A 17,570-nucleotide genomic window follows, 5' to 3' on the forward strand; every position below is an offset into this window, starting at 1 on the left:
AAAAAAAGACAAATATGGTTCTTGTTAAGTGAAACATGCAACTTCCCAAAAGGGGAAAGTTGTCTTATAATAAGATAACCCCTCCTCCATTTGAAATGGGCTCTTCCTAATGTACCTCAGGCTCCTGAGTAGCTGGTACTCTGGAGGCCTTCCCTAATTATTTTAAGGGTATGGATGTTTTCCTGCATGTGTATCACTTGTGTGTCTGGTACCCAAGCAGGCCAGAAAAGGGTGTGAAATCTGGAACTGGAGTACAGGCAGGTGGGAGCTGCTGTGTGTGTGCTGGGAAGAAAGCCTGGGACTTCTGGAGGAGCAGCAGGGCTCACCCACTGAGCCATCTCTCCAGCTCCCACAAAAACTTTTTTTTAAGTGAAACTCTTCCTCTGTAGCCATGCTGACTTGAAACTTTCTGTACATTTTCTCTTCCTGAGTGTCAGAATTATAAGCATAAACTACCCATTCTCTCCCCGTTCTCTCCCTCTCCCCTTTCTCTTTCTGTGTGTGTGTGTGTGTGTGTGGTGTTTGTGCAAATGCACACTCAAAGAGGCAGAGTTAAAAGGCCAGCCTGATTGACAGAGTGGGTGCCAGGTCAGCCAGGGCTACACAGTGCAACCTGTTTTGAAAACAAAAACAAAAACAAAGCCCCCCAAAACCAAAAATACCTTACAAATGCAATTGACACTAACATACAAATTGTGCACATAAAAAGGTAAACATTTTCTTCAAGTGAGTAAATCAGGCTCTCCCTGAGCTGTCCACAGACGCAAAGGTGCACATCTGCAATCCCAGCATTCTAAATATGGAAGCAGGAGGATCAGGAGCTCATTTGGCCTTAACCACACAGAGGCTTGAGATCAGCGTGGGCAGCATGAGACCCTATCTCTACAGTTCCCTATAGTACTACTCCTTCCTCTGCAGAATCAGCAGTAAATTCATTACCTCATAAATCTGCCTTTGAATGTCACCAGATATATAGCATATCCCTTTGTTCAACGGCCACACATACCCTATAACTAAACACTGAAAAAAATGTAAGAAGCATGTCTTTAATCCCAGAATGCCAGGAGGCAGAGGCAGGTGGATACCTATGAGTTTGAGGCCACCTGGTCTATATAGTGAGACCCTGTCTAAAAAGAACATCAGTTGTTTTATCTAGTTATAAATAAAATGCACATTTTAAAGAATTTAAGCAACAGATTTTAAACTCACATGTTCCATGTAAGTTATTAAAGATGCCTTGCCCCCTCAGAAATGCATTACAATATAGACAGTGCAGACTATATTTAAACTAAAAGTCTTCCTTAGTATGGTATAAAGATGAGGCTCTACAGAAGAAACCCCAAGGCTAACCCTTGGGAATTAAGGTACTCACTACGGAGGTGCTGTCAATATCTCTGGTGAGAGGACCCTGAGACATGGTTTCTACCTACCACATCCTCTTTGCCTTCACTCTTAGGAGCTTCAGTTTCCATAGTGGCATCGTTATGATCTCCTTCCAGATTCTGCTTCTCAATTACTGACGCACTGGCCACACTGAAGATTCCATGGATATTAATACGAACTTTAACTTTTACTTTAGAACTGTCACCATCAGACTGTGGGAAAACATTCTGAATAGTGAAGTTTCCTTAAGGAAAAAAAAGCTTTGATTAGTGTATGAACCTTGGATTATATTCATTAAAGGCTTTAGTAACTTAGTCATCATCTTTCAGACATATGCAAAAAATACGACTCAAAAAATATGATTCAGTTCTAGATGACTGCCATGGGACAATTGTTTTGCTCAGATTATCCTATTTCAGCATTTACAAGCTGCTGTTAAGACTTACACATTAAATAATTTGCTAGGAAAATGTGACTTTGATATTATTTATATATTTATCATGTGCTTATACACAGATATAAATGCCACTATCAAGTGTGGAGGGCAAAGGACAACTTTCAGGAGTCGATTGTCTTTTTCTACCAAGGCAGTCATCTGGGGGATCGAACTCAGGTCTTCAGGCTTGGTGGCAACTGCATTAATCGTACATCTTGCCAGACAAAGAACTGGGATTTTAAACTAGGGAAAATTTGATATAAAAGCTATTAAATGACTTTGAGTAACTTATTATTAAAAGCCTAAACAATAAAGTCTAATTTCTGAATTTGAAAACCATACAATACACATATACACAATTTTGCTATGATCTCTATAAATAAAAACTGTTATCATAGTTCATGAATAAAGTTCTTCTGAACTTATTAAAAACAAAATTGATACCAAAATTAGCGATATCAAGTAAAGAGAGACTAACAAGCCAAAAGTAAGATAGGCCAGTAAACAAGTTTGGCTTGTATTTTTACAGGTTGGGTTGTACCCTCAATACTCATTCTAATTGTGCCTCACAAAGTATCTCAAACGGTGATGGGATTCAGTGAGAGCAGATAGTAGATGGGTTTCTGGGTTTTCTCTTTGATTGTTTTTAAGAGGATGTTAAATTGAAGATTGGTTTCCTTTTTTTTTTTTCATTTTCCACCATTTACTCTTGTTATCAAAAATAGTTCAACTCTTCTTGCAAAACAAAAACAAAATCATACATACTGGACACATACATCACATTTTTCTTCCTATGGCATTAGCCTACTCCCACCCCACCCAAAGAAACCAAAAAAAATTTTTTGAAGATGAAGATTGGTTTCCTTATCAGAAGGAGATATTTAGGAAAGAAAGAGAAGCAAGTGACAAGATAGAATACCATGTGACAATGGCCATCTATAGAGCAAGTGGAGGGATCTGGAATGGATTCCTCCTTTGGAGCCATTATAGGAAACACACTTCCTATAGAGTTCAGAACTCTAGCTCCCAGTGATGACAATAAACTGCTGCTGCAGAAGCCATCTAGCTGTAGACCTGTAGCAGCCATCAAAACCAGGATAACCTGCATTAACTTCAAATGCATTGGTAATGTGCTCTCTCTCATTTTCAGTCTATCAATACAGAAATAAATTAAAATTTTCTTTTAAATATTACAAAATATTTTATATTGCATCATTTAAAAATAAACATAAAATGGACATCAAAATTCCCTATTTGCTCTTTCATATCACCCCATGATACAGTTTCAGAACCAAAGTCATGTTAATAATACAATACAATTTGACTAAAAGTGTTTTTCATTAAACAACCTTAACCAATTTTTCAGGCCAATTAGAGCACTTAGAATACATAGTCAATGAGAATAGAAGGAGGACTGCTTGGGAAGAGGACGAGAAATGGTAGAAAGAGAGCATGAACAGATGATAGGGGGAGTATGACCAAAGCACCCTGCACGCACACATGCGCATGCAAGCACACATACACATACACACACATACATATACATACATACACACAAACACACTCACATACACACACGTACACACACGTACACACACATACAGGCACACATACACACACATACACACACACACACATTCACACACACACACATTCACACACACATACACACACAAACCTGAATTAAAATGTCATATCAAATCCCATCATCTTGTACAATGAATGTACACTAACAAAAATATAGACGTCAAAACAAATAAGGACAATCTAAACATGCTATTTTTCTAGAAATAAACTAAGCATGAAAAAGTTCATAGTTATAAAAAAAGTACAGATTTCTTTAAAATACAAGACTAATTTAACTGAAATGTTGTTTTGCTTACTTTATTCTATATATGGTTTATTAAAGGTTAAACACTAGCTTTTGTTGTTGTCTTACCAATTCTTGGATCAGGATAAGGCACTTCATGCAAATTAGTATAAAATGCTTCTAGTTCAAATGGTTCCTTCTTGTGGAAAGTTATGACCTTTGAGAATGGGGCCGGGTGGTTCTTAGAGAAGACTTCACATTCCCTACAGCACAGTGGGAAAGACTCACTTAATGAACAGGTTGACTGGGAACCCAATGTCAGAACACACTACACCCTTAGTTCATGAGCAGCAATTGCAAAAAATGAACAAATGTAAGGAAAAACAGCTATGGATTTTTCTATTTTCAACAAGTTTACAGTTTAAGGCTTTCTGAATGTCTAACATAACTGATCACTGCACACTAAGAGAAAAATTAAATTACCAGGTAATATGCATATTGTGAGATCGGCCCTGCCTTATGACCTCTCAAATACTTTCCATATGCAGCCCTTTGAATTATAGCCACCATTACATACATTTACTGGGAAATAAATGTAAATTTACAAAAGGGTACAGATATAAGACAGGACAGAGTAGCTGTGTGTCAGTCACCCAGCCCTGCTTGCTACTGCCCTTTACCCCATTTGTCTTGTCATTTGCATGCACACACTCTATCTGCGCATTCTTTACTAAGCAAACTGAACGTGATACAATGTTACTATTTCTAATACATCAGTGTGCACTTCCTAAAGGGAAAGTGTCTGAATGATCCAAATGTTCAGCTTATGCCTGTTCATAGTCTTTCCCTCCCTGTAGACAGGAAAGTTTAAATGTGCAGTGATCTCTATTACTTAGAGAATGTAACAGGAATGTTTATGGCTATTGATTATGGCTATTGACTAGGTAACATCATTGTGTTACCTTAGTCACACGCACAAACTTTCCTTCCTAGTGTCAGATGCCTACTAATAGTTTCTTCCTTCCATTTACTATATTCACCGCCACACATGCTTTCTAGTTTACTTCTCTTATATTTGGCAGTGCTTTCTTACTTATACATTTAACTGAAATTGAACGATACAGAACAGTCCTTGGCTTAATCTGAGATATCTATATGCTCTGCAATGCATTCATACAGAATTGTGTCTTAGTTAGGGTTTCTATTGCTGCAGTAAATCACTATGGCCAAAAAGCAAGTTGAAGAAGAAACTATTTATTCAGCTTACACTGCAACATCGCAGTTTATCATTAAAGGATGGCAGGACCTTCCAAATGCTGCAACCTTTTAATACGTTCCTCATGTTGTGGTAACCCCAATCATAAAACTACTTTCATTGGGACTTCATAACTGTAATTTTGCTACTGTTATTAATCATAATGTAAATATTTATTTTTCTGATACTTTTAGGTGGCTCCTGTGGAAGGGCCATCTGGCCACCCTTACCAGCAGGTGGAGAATCACTGCACTACAGGTTGGAAAACACACATGCTTTATGAACAACTGCCCATGAGCACAGAGCAAATGCCATAGACTGATAAAGTGCTGTTCATTGAAATCAGAAATTGGTAACCATTGAATAGTTAACCTTACCAGCAGGTTGAGAATCACTGCCCTACAGGTTGGCCACAGCCTGATCTTAGGGAGGCATGTTTTTCAATGGAGGTTAATGTGGTGAATATGCTGATCATGGTTTGCAAATGTATTATTTCTTATAGTCTCTTTTCTCTAATACTATTTTAGTATGTATAACAGAATGTTAAGAAGCATAAATTCCTCTAATTTAGAAAAAGCAGATTTGTTTGGCTAAAGATTTATGATAAAATATAATGAAAAAATTAAAAATAACCTACCCAGTCCCTTCTTCAAAAGAAGTCTTCCACCTTAATGTGACTGAGTAGGGAACAAGGTCAGTTATGGAAAATTCACGTACTTTAAATGCTGGTGAGAGAATCGCACACTGAAAGTAAGAAATGCACTGAAATGAGCAAGTACAATTCAGATTCTAGGGAAACCATAATTAAATTGATTAGAAATATCTTTATAGTAAAAATTAAGATTTTAAATTTTGCTACATTTTGACAATGACAAATGAAACTTTAAATGGACCCAAGTATTTCATGTGATTTTACAAAAACTAATCTAAAAACAGCTTTAAATTTCCAAGGAACTACTAATGGACATGATCTCAAGAATTCAGTTTTCATAACATAAACATATTAACCTATGACACTTTAAAAATATAAGCAGAATCAGGCATGATGGTGCATGCCATTAATCCTAGCATTTCAAAAGACAAAGGCAAGTATATATATATATACACATACACACACATACACAATCACACACACAGTGTTGTGTGTGGTGGGGGAAGGGAGAGAGGGAGAGATACAGATTGTCAGAGACAGACAGACTTGCCAAGAATAACTTCAATTTACTTTTAGCCTACTGAGAGGGTGACTAGGATAGATAACAGCTTCTTTAGAGTTGTCACAAACTCTGTCCAAACTACACATGCAGCAGCCCTCACCTGCAACGCACATCCTCGGGCGACGGCTTCATCAGCATTCAGGGTGGTACTGATGTCTTTCAGAAAGAACCTAGTCACCTGCTCCTTGACTGCCGGAATCCGTGTGGCCCCTCCCACAATTTCTATGCTGTTTATGTCTTCACGTTGTAAGTCTGGAAGTAAAATGTTTTTCCGTGAAGGAATAAGAAGTGCTAAAGAACTTGTGCACACTAGTTTATTCAAATAAAAGTAATTATCAAACAGGCAAATGGTAGCATTGTGTGACACCACTGAGTGTGGTCCAGATGGCAGTGACAACAGAGAGAGGACAATCCTCTACGGAGCTCTAAAGCTCTCCAGAGCTTCTCACCTTCCTAACTTTCACATTTTGTCCTTATTAAAGCTATTTTAAAGTTATCTTCAAGATAGCAATTATTTTCTTATTTCTGGTTTAATCTCCTACCAAAATCTTTTTTTTTAAAGATTTTATTTTATTTTATGTATATGAGTACACTGTACTCATCAGACACACCAGAAGAGAGCATCAGATCCCATCAGAGATGGTTGTGAGCCACCATGTGTTTGCTGGGATTTAAACTCAGGACCTCTGGAAGACCAGTCAGTGCTCTTAACCTGAGCCATCTGTCCAGCCCTTCCTACCAAAATATTAGGAAATTACATAAAACACCCCAAAACAGTTGGAAGATTTATGATGTAAACAATATAACAAGCAAGGAAAAATGCTCAGAAAGCTAAACTTTGTGTCCTGTTCTATGAATGAATGAGTTGTAATATCTTTCCAAAGTGAAAAATACAAAACAAAGCAAAACAAAACAAAAAGAAAGTAGTCATTTCCACTTACTAGCTTGATCCATTACTGATTTTAAAGGTGGTTCAACCCTGGCCAAGAGGGAAGCACACAACTGCTCAAATTGAGCCCTGGGAGAAGATGAAAGAAACATCATTACTTTGGAGAAGGAAAGCCGAGAATACCCTCTAAAGCAACCAGAACTTGGGGAAACCCCTAACATGACCCAAACAGAAAATCAGCAAGCACTCTTCCAACTGAAAGCACATGACGGTACCTGTTCATCTTACTAGAAACATCAAGGTCATTCATGAAACACTCGATGTTTAGGGGAAGATCTGACGCATTTGCACTCATCAGCTTCTTTAGTTTTTCACACTCCTGATACAGTCGCAACAAGGCCCGAGAGTTCTCTTTGACATTTATCTTATATTTGGTCTTGAATTCATCACAGAAGTAGTCTACTAAAGCCTCATCAAAGTTCCTACCACCCAAATATGGGTCAAAGGTAGTAGCCAACACCTGTTTAAATGAAAGAAATAGCTAAGTTTTCTGAAGTACAGTGTCTCTTCATTATTTTTCTATTGCCATGACAAAACACCATGACCAAGGCACCATCTAATACAACTTTAATTTGGGGCTTGCTGTGTCAGAGGGTGAGTCCATGGCCATCATGGCAGGAAACATGGCAGCAGGCTTGCAGGTAGAGTGCTGCAGAACAAGCTAGGGACTTATGTTGAGACACAACCACAAGGCTGAGAGAGCTAACTAACGCACCTCGTCCAAGGCCACACCACCTTAGCCTACCCAAACAGTTCCACCAACTGAGAATCATGGATTTAAAGATAGGAGACTTTGGGAGCTACTCTCATTCAAACTATCACACTCCATTTCCTGGTTCTTATAGGCTTATAGCCATATCATAATGCAAAATGCATTTAATCAAACATCAAAATTCCCATTGTTTTTTTACATAGTTTAAAAGTCTGAAGTCTCTTCAGAGATTCAAGGCAATCTCTTTATTGTAACCTCCTGTAAAATGAAAATAAAATAGCAAATTAAATAATTCTAGCAAACAGTGGGACAAAATATATTATTACCATTACAAAAGGGAGACATAGTGAGAATATATTGGACAAAAGCAAGATCAAAACACACCAGGGCAATCACCAAATCCTGTTATTGTGTCAAAGCGCATAGATGACTCCTCCCCACCCCCCGCCCCGTTCAGCTTTCCTGTATACAACATACTTCTCTTTCTTAGGCTGATCCGACTCTGCATGAAGCTCTCACCAGCGGATAGATATCCCATAGCTCTGGCATCTTCACTATCTTGGGGTCTCTAGAGCAATCCAGGCTTTACTTGCACAGCTTCATGCAGTGACCATCAGGGACTCTATGGAGGGACTCCCTTGCTATATTCCTGGCCTCAGTGGTTTTCTTCCACTGTGAAGGATCCTTTCTCCCATGCATCCTTCATGACTCTGTTTATTTTCCTTTCTTTTTGAGAGAGGGTCTTTCCATATAGACTTAGCTGTTCTAGAGATCCTATGTAGACCAGGCTGGCCTGGAACTCATAGAGATCCATCTGGCTCTGCTTCAATTTATGCTAGAATTAAAGATGTGGCTCCCTTCATTAACTCTAAAGCCAGAACCACAGGTACTAAATTCATCTGTTTGCTTGGGGTGGAGCATGGCCCTGCCCTCTTCTTGAATTAAATTTGAATAAGTTTTCCTTAGTAGTTGCTTTTTAGGCAGAGAAAATTAAAATTCCTTTGGTCCTTTCCTTTCACAACCTGCAGAATTAGATGGGTGGCACCTTGCTCAGAGGGCACCACTACCTTTGTTTCATTTCTGATCAGACATGTCCTGGATCATTTTATCTCTTCAGCACAACCCTGGGCTCTGACATGAAAATTTCCTGGTACTCTTCCCTTCAAACTATTCATTTTGTATATCTTATCCCCCAATTGCTCTTTTTCATTGTAGACCTGCATAAGAGTAATTACTAGTAAGGAGCAGAGTCAATATTAGGCTGTTTTGAAATCTCCTCCACCAATTAAATTGGTCTAATACTCTTCAATTTAGCCTCCAGAAGATTCTTAGAACAAGGACAAAAACATCCATGTTCTTTGCCAAAATATCTTAAGAATGATCTCTAGCCAACTTGCTAAAATTGTTTCCGCTGGAACTTCCTGGGATGGTCTCCATAGTCTACATAGCACAGCTGTCTTCCGAGTTCCCATGCTTACAGGATTCAACTGCATTTCTAGTTCAAAGTCCCAAAGTCTACATTCCTCGAAAATAAACATGATCAGGCTTGTCACAGCGACAGTTCACATCAGGAGCTGCCACAGGAGAAGCTAAAAACTAGCAGGTCATCTTCCTGAGATGTTCCTCCATGGATTAAAAAATCTACGACAGATCTCCAGTAGGCAAGGCCCAGGAGAGATTCATTTTATTATAGATTCCTGCTATTAATATGCTTTCCCTGTTATTATGAAACATATATAACAATCACTAGGTATTAGCATATTGTTTTGAGCAGATCTCTGCAGAACAACGGAAGGTGTACTGTCTTGTAGTGATGCTATATACACAGATAGATGAGTTCTTAATCCTTAATGATGATCCTATAAAATTCCTAAATTTACAGTCCTTATTAAGCTCTTTTTATAACACTGCTATTAAATCCTTTGTGACAGACAAAACTGCAATGAGAACTCTGCCAGTCTTCAGTGTCATGAGTTGATTCATTCTGAGATAGTAAGCAGGCATTAGGAGGCATTTTAAGAGGTTGTAAAACTATTAACCAAAGGTTGTAAAAAAGAGAACTATAATTTATTATAGGTGCTAGGACAGAAGATAAAATATTGACTGGGTTTATCTATATAAAACTTCACTAATACCTTGGTGACATAAGTTAAGGTTTTTAATTCTCCATGAACTTGCAAAGCTGGTGACAGGTGATGAATATTTAGCCAGATAATTAATTACTCCTAATGGATACACGTGTAAACATTCTCTGGTGTAAACTTCTTATTTGACTTATGATTTGGATTTATGTGTAAACTTGTGAACTTATTACCATGTAATCATGTATTCAGAAAGATGTCTAAGTTCTGAGGACACAGCGGAGACGGGAACTGAGCTGAGGACATCTTTAGACAGAATTGAACTAAGGAGAATTTTTTAGACAGAACTCGAGAGAACTTTTTAGTCAGAACTGAACTCAAGAAGAACTTAAAAGCAAAGGCACAGCATTAGGAGCGATGGCACTGAGAGTAAGAACTTAGAAGCAAAGGCACAGCATTAGGAGCGATGGCACTGAGAGTAAGAACTTAGAAGCAAAGGCACAGCATTAGGAGCGATGGCACTGAGAGTAAGAACTTAGAAGCAAAGGCACAGCATTAGGAGCGATGGCACTGAGAGTAAGAACTTAGAAGCAAAGGCACAGCATTAGGAGCGATGGCACTGAGAGTAAGAACTTAGAAGCAAAGGCACAGCATTAGGAGCGATGGCACTGAGAGTAAGAACTTAGAAGCAAAGGCACAGCATTAGGAGCGATGGCACTGAGAGTAAGAACTTAGAAGCAAAGGCACAGCATTAGGAGCGATGGCACTGAGAGTAAGAACTTAGAAGCAAAGGCACAGCATTAGGAGCGATGGCACTGAGAGTAAGAACTTAGAAGCAAAGGCACAGCATTAGGAGCGATGGCACTGAGTTTAAGAACTTAGAAGCAAAGGCACAGCATTAAGAGTGATGGCACTGAGAGTAAGAACTTAGAAGCAAAGGCACAGCATTAGGAGTGATGGCACTGAGAGTAGGGGCATTACTGTGACATTAAAGCAGGGGAGAGAGCAGAGTGGAATAACTCAGAAACTATAAGGCAACTGAAACTACTAAGAGAGCAATATGCAGAATGCAGGAAGGAAAAAGGAAGAAAGAAGCTGCTGCAGAGGGAGCAGAGGAGTAGGCAGGCTTCTCCTTACCAGCAACAGAACAGGTCTTTTCTTTATAGTTAGCAAGGCAGGCTTAGTCTTATTAAAGAGGACGAAGCTTTCTTCTTACAGACTTGGGTCTAGTTCATTTAGCAATGAGTAGAAGCTTTTTTCTATGCAATAAAGAAAGACTGAAGCTCATTTTCATCCAGAATTAGTGAGTTCTTTCTGCGCTGGCACTCGGTGTTTTGCTCTATATACATATGTCAGTATGGATGTGTGTGTGTGTGTGTGTGTGTGTATTTGTGAGATTGCATGAAAGCTGGATCCAAATGGTTTGAATGGGGATTTTTGAAATATGTAAGCATGAATCTGTATGTGAATTTATGTGAGTTTAATCCATATTTACTTGTGTAAAAGTTTTTCCTTTTGTGAGCATGATCCTCTTCTGGGTCAATACAAGTTTAGTGATCCAAACTTCCCTGTAGTCTAACAAGCCAGAGTCATCTGGATAAAAGGGAAAAGGCTCTAGCAATTAATCCTTTACTTAATACCCTGCTGTTACATGATGAGGTACTAAATGCAGTTTAGTACCTCAAAGGGCCTTTCTGGCCTCAAAGGACTCAGACAGCTCAGCCAAGTAACTTAGATAAGTAAATGTTTTATTATACAGCAACCTAAATATCTCATCTCCATTGTCTCAAGAAGAACCAAGAACAACAAAGAAGACCCACAGAGCCTGGCCCCGGCAAATTCACTCAGGTACCAACTTCTGTCTTAGTTACTTCTCTATTGTTGTGGTTAAACACTGTGACCAAGGCAATGTAGAAAACGTTTAATTTGTGGCTAGAGACCATAGCCACCATCATAGCACCCATCTGCTACCTTGGTAGCAGGTAGCCAGTAATAGGTAAGAACTTGGATTCTGATTCACAAATATGAGGGAGGGGGAAGAGAGAGGAAAAAGGGGGTTGGGGGAGGGAACAAATTGGGAATGACAGGTTTTGAAACCTCAAAGTTCATCCTTAATTGACAAACCTCCTCCAACAAAGTCACACTTCCTAATCCTTCCCAAATAGTTCCACCAACTGAAGACCAAGTATTTAAACATGTGAACCTATTGAGAACCACTTGCATTCAAACCACCACAAACAAAAAAATAAAACAAAATAAAACACAAACAAACAAACCTCTAAAATTGTGAAAGTAAAGGCCAACCAAAAAAACCCGCCAATCACTGGATGCCAAATATTTTGTTAAATTATCCTTTGTACCTGCTCTATTGTCACACACTATGTCACATTAGAAGAACAGTTCTTTCTGAAATAACTGAGTGACAATTAAAATTTCATGAATTCACATTCAGTGGTTCTCTAACATATGAACCCCAAATGAAATTTAAGAACAAACAGCAGTTCTAAGAGTGCAGACAAGAGCAAAGCATACGAGAAAAGAGATCCAAGAGTGAATCTACAGAATTATATGTAATTAGTCAATTTCCAGGCTAGAATTTAAGCCTTTTGGTTATATTTTTTTTATAAAACCTACTTTATTTTTATAACAATGCAGAACAAAAGAACACACAAGAGTGTAAAATAACACCCTTCCCACAAGGCTAAGCTGGCAGCTGGGCAGCTGTCTATAGGTTATAAGTCAGAGTTCTCCAGGTTATCTAACCCTTCTCCCCAAGAAATGAGGAGAAAAACAGTTATAATCCCATGATTAGGGAGTCACTACTCTGCAGGCATGGCTCTTCAGTAGTTTCTTCTAGAGGGGACACCACACTACGATGCAAGAACAAGTGGTGCTAATTTTCCAAGACTCACACAGACTCCATGAATACAGAATATCCACAGGGTACAGGGCTGCCCAGCATGAAATGCAAAAGCATCCTTCCATGTAATGATGTGTGTATTCAACTGAGAATCAGGGCTGTTGGGCCACTGCATTTATCAGACTTCAACAAGACTCACTGATGAAAAAGTATAGATGAATATACTTAAATTTAGTTAGAGAGAGAGAGAAAAAAGAAAAATCCACCTTTGTTAGTAAGTTAAAATTCAAGACTAGAGGCCAAGAATTACGGCAACTTATACAAAACTATCTATAATTTCAATGATGGCATTTCCTTTCATTTTGTGATTCTAAGGATTTCATTATAGTACTATGGAGGTAGTACCACAAGGCTATGCATCTGAACAGATGGCAGACACAGAACAGCACAGACACATAGCACTCACACAGACAGATTGCAAGCACTACATAGCTACAGAGACCCCAGGGGACTCTCCCACAGGCCTGGCAGCTCACAGGTCTCTGCAGCAGCAGGTTGCAGGGATGTAGCTGTTATGAGTCATCACACTGCTGTGGGCTTCATAGTGCTGCAGCTGCCACTGAGTCACCAATGCTCCTGGAATGCCCTCCTTTACTCATACTTGAGAAGTGAGTGCTAAGGGTTCATTAAAAAAAACAAACAAAACCAGCTTCTACGAGGTTTTCATCAGTAAGAGCAAAGTTAAGAAACTTGTTGATGGTCATTCTTTTTGTTGTTGTTGATGTGTATTATGTATGTATGTATGTATGTAATTATGTATACATGTATATGAATATGTATGTGTGTATATATATTACGTGAATATATATAATGAGAATGTTTAGATTTATTTTTATGTATTTATGTTTTGTCTGCATGTATGTCTGTGCACCATGTGCATACTTACTGTACTCAGAAATCAGAAGAGGGGGTCAGATCTCCTGCCACCGGTTTCTGGTGGTTGTGGACCACCTATGGGTGCTAGAAACTGAACCTGGGTCTTCTGCAAGAGTAGCAAGTGCTCTTCATTACTGAGCCATCTCTCCAGTCCTGCCTTGATGGTTATGCTTTTAAGAGGCAGACTAAGACTTTCAGTCCACCTGTTAAGGTCTTTACATACTATGTGCTCTCACTCGTCACAGTTATAAATAGAAAGTAACCGAGCTACTTACTTTCAGTTTTCCTTTGTTAAAAGCACAAACAGAGACCTGGTAGGCAGAATGTCCCATGTCGATAAACACAACATTCCTTGGTTTCTCATCTAATGAGGGAAGATCCTGCTTATAAATTCCATATGCCAGTGCAACTGTGTGAAAACAAATATTAGGTTAAATGTTGTATAGCTTTGGAGAACAAGACAAAGAAAAGTCATTTTTACATGGTACTCTAATATATAGTATGGCAAAATATAGATTCAACCTACAATAACTTTTCATAAATTACTTAAGTGTTTTATTTTCGTGACTCAAATGAGTTCCAGCAGTAACGGCTCTTCAAGTTCAAATAGGAATTCAAACTCTGCTAAAATTCTGTATTCCAAAACAACAAATTATAAATAATACAAGAGTTTGTACAAATAATAAAAGAGTTGTAGATAGAAAATGCTAACTCTTTAAGGTAGCCATCACCAACCTGCAGTGGTTTCATTCATCAGCCTCAGACAGTTTAGGCCTGCAACCTGGGCTGCGGCCATCACGGATCTTCTCTCTGCATCGGTGAAAAAGCTCGGGATCTGGCAAGAACAGTTATTAGTTACTGCGCCTCAGTGCCACAGACTTAATAGTAACTGCAGGAAAACATGTGACTTTAAATCAACATCAAATGCTAGAGTGGGTTCTTAAATTGGATACTTTCTATACCACGAAGACTGGATTTGGAGTGTGAACACAAATGCGATTAGTATGGCAGGACCACCAGTTTTGTTTGCCTCAAAGAAGCAGTGTTAGTCTGTTTGCTGCACTTTAGCTTGCTCTCTCTAAGGCTCATTAGTTTGACCCTTGTGGAGGTAGACTCTAGTTAAAGATGCTTAAGGGAATTGAGAGGTATTGGTTTAGAAAGGAATGATGGACTCCTGTCTGGATTCTTGTGTGGCACTCTGGTATTTTCTTCATACATATTCTTGCCAACGATGCTGTAATGTAATAATGGACAAACTAATAGAATTGCCCATTATTAATTTTCATCCTTCAAAACTATGAGCTAAGTAAACCAGTTTTGTTACAAAGGTAGGCTGTCTGCATTATTTTGATACAAAAGCTTGACTAATATGTTAGACTATTTAGGCATGGTGGCACACACCTTCAATCCCATCACTTGGGAAATAGAGGCAGGATGATCTCTGAGTTTGAGGTGAGTGAATTTCAGGTCATTCAGGGCTACTACACTACTACATAGTAAGAATTCATCGAAAAAAAACACCCCCACCTAAAATAAGTTAATTTAATACTAGTCCATATTTAATAATAGTAAACTGAAACCCTAAGACTATACTGAAATAAGATTAGGTATATCTAATATAGTATATCCATATAGTAGAATCCTATGTAGCTAAGATGAGCTAGATCTCTATTGTCATGAAATAGTATATTATGCTAAAAAAAGAAAAGAAAAGAAAAGAAAAGAAAAGAAAAGAAAAGAAAAGAAAAGAAAAGAGGAGCAGAGCAGAGCCAAGCCAAGCCAAGCCGTGCAGGGGCTGGAGAGATGGCTTGTTGGCTAACAGCACATGCTGTTCCTGAAGAGTACTAGAGTTTTGTTCTCAGTACCCAGATCAGGCAGAACTCCCTGTAACTCCAGTTCCAAAAAATCTGAGGCCCTCCTTTGGCCTCTATGGCATGACATACACATGGCACACACATAGACAAGCAGGTACACACACACAGAACAAAAAATGCTATGGAGAACATAATTTCATTTTGTGAAATGTATATACAGCAAGAAGATGAAATCAAGTGTTTCCAAGGATTGGAAATATATATTTTAGTAAATTATGAAAAACCTATTTTATCAAAAATACTGTGTTTAAACCAAAATGTTAACATCCAGCTTAAAATATATACTTGTTTATTCTTACATGTCAAGATAAGAAATGCTTTAATTTAGCCCAAAATTTAAAAAAATTATTGAATATTTTAATGTACAAAATAACTCAGTGCCTTGATGACCTCAGGGTTACTGGGATTTTTGGTAAAAGTTACAATATCCATCTCGCTGTTTCTCTCATTAGGATGTGTATGTGGGGGTTGTACAATATCATAGCATTTTTATAAAAGTCAGAGGACAGCTTGTGGAAGCAGCTCACTTCTTTCACCTTCACATGGGTTCAGAGGGCTGAGTGCACGGCCCCAGGTTTGAGTGGCAAGTGCATTGACTCACTGAGCCATCCCATTGCCCCCAACTTAAGTAATTTGTTTGCTGGGTTTATTATTTATTTAGACAGGTTTTCACTATATACATTGGCTATCCTAGAACTCACTATATAAATCAAGCTAGCCTTTAACGCAGAGATCTGCCAGGCTCTGCCTCCTGGGCCCTGGGATTAAAGGCACATGGCATCATGCTCAGCATAAGTTTTAAGTTTTAAGTCAGCAGTCTTTAGTTTGGTTGTGTTGCGTTTGATGCATATTTTGTTTGTCCTGGATATCAATATTCTTCTCCTTAAAAATCTATAAGTGAATGAATATGTATGGTTCATATAATACTCATGGGGTAATTTATAAAACACGTGTTTTTGTAGCTGTTATAGATATAGTAACTCACAGACTAGACCTGTCTTCATAATGCCAACGACTATGACAGACAGACCTTAGGATGCCTGTACCAATCTTAAACATATTCAAAGTGGTAACACTGCAAGCACGCTCTTGGAAATGAATTACCTTACATTTATCAATATGAAAACTAGGATGTAATAGTCTACCCGTATGAGGGAATCTCTGAGGTTTACTAAATGTGTTAATACACATAAACTACTACAGTGCCTAGTCAATGATAAACACTATTAACTGCTATTTATAAATGTTCACAAAGTAAAATACCAAGGTTTAACATTTCTTTCCAATTGAATTCAAGTAATGAGGATATTTGATGGTTATGTTTACTGAACAGTTCATAATCTAATTCTTTTTTTCTGATATGAAACTCAACTTAAGTGTAGTCAACTTTAATATATTTACATTAAGTTAAAACATGTAAGTTAAAAGGTAGTTAACATTATTCAATGAGATTTCAAGAGAAGCTATGGTAGATAAATATTTTATTAAGGTCCTTAAAAAAGAATTCTTAAAAAGGGGTGAGGTTGGTGGGAAAAAAAGGATTCTTAAATATCTGCTTTTCTCCTGAGACAGAATATCTATAACTTCAAATTCCCACCTGTAACCTCACATCCCTAACTTTGAATTTTTAATTTTTTCCCTAAAACATTAATGTATTTAAAGTTGAGAAGTTAAAATCTATTTAGGAAGATTATCTTTTTAAAAGATTTTTAAAGTTACATTCATTTAGTGTGTATCTTCATATGGAGTTGGGTGTGCCCATGTGTGGGAGGAGGCACTCAGGCAGGAATTAGAGGACAGCCCTCAGGAATTAGGTCTCCCTGTCACCATGAGCACTCTGGGATCAAACTCATGGCCTCTGTCTTGGTGGCGAGTGCTTTCACCTCCTAAGCCTTCTCACTTGTCCCTTAGGAAGATCTCACATGTGTCAGTGGCAGCAGCCACTAAAATAATAAAACACAATGGGCTTTAAAGGTTTGCTGATTATCAGAACTGACTTGATACAATTCTAAAATTTACCAAATAAGGCAGCTTTTAACAAAGAAAAGGGAATGTAAGTT

At 38.2% G+C, this 17,570-nt stretch overlaps 1 protein-coding gene across 1 annotated transcript in view; it reads right to left on the bottom strand.

The window, feature by feature from the left end:
- Hspa4l (heat shock protein family A (Hsp70) member 4 like) overlaps window positions 1–17,570 on the bottom strand; it is a 57,399-nt gene that overhangs the window by 25,731 nt on the left and 14,098 nt on the right. Inside the window, exons 6-13 of the mRNA XM_021157433.3 lie at window positions 14,372–14,471; window positions 13,912–14,045; window positions 7,263–7,507; window positions 7,040–7,116; window positions 6,199–6,350; window positions 5,522–5,628; window positions 3,759–3,892; window positions 1,431–1,627 (exon numbers count right to left, since the gene is read on the bottom strand). Coding sequence (XP_021013092.3) covers window positions 1,431–1,627; window positions 3,759–3,892; window positions 5,522–5,628; window positions 6,199–6,350; window positions 7,040–7,116; window positions 7,263–7,507; window positions 13,912–14,045; window positions 14,372–14,471 — 1,146 coding nt within the window. The remainder of the gene's footprint in view (window positions 1–1,430; window positions 1,628–3,758; window positions 3,893–5,521; window positions 5,629–6,198; window positions 6,351–7,039; window positions 7,117–7,262; window positions 7,508–13,911; window positions 14,046–14,371; window positions 14,472–17,570) is intronic.

This window comes from Mus caroli, unplaced genomic scaffold (assembly GCF_978045245.1).
Source record: "Mus caroli unplaced genomic scaffold, Mus_caroli_1 scaffold_3, whole genome shotgun sequence".
In the NCBI taxonomy this organism is placed as follows: Eukaryota; Metazoa; Chordata; class Mammalia; order Rodentia; family Muridae; genus Mus; species Mus caroli.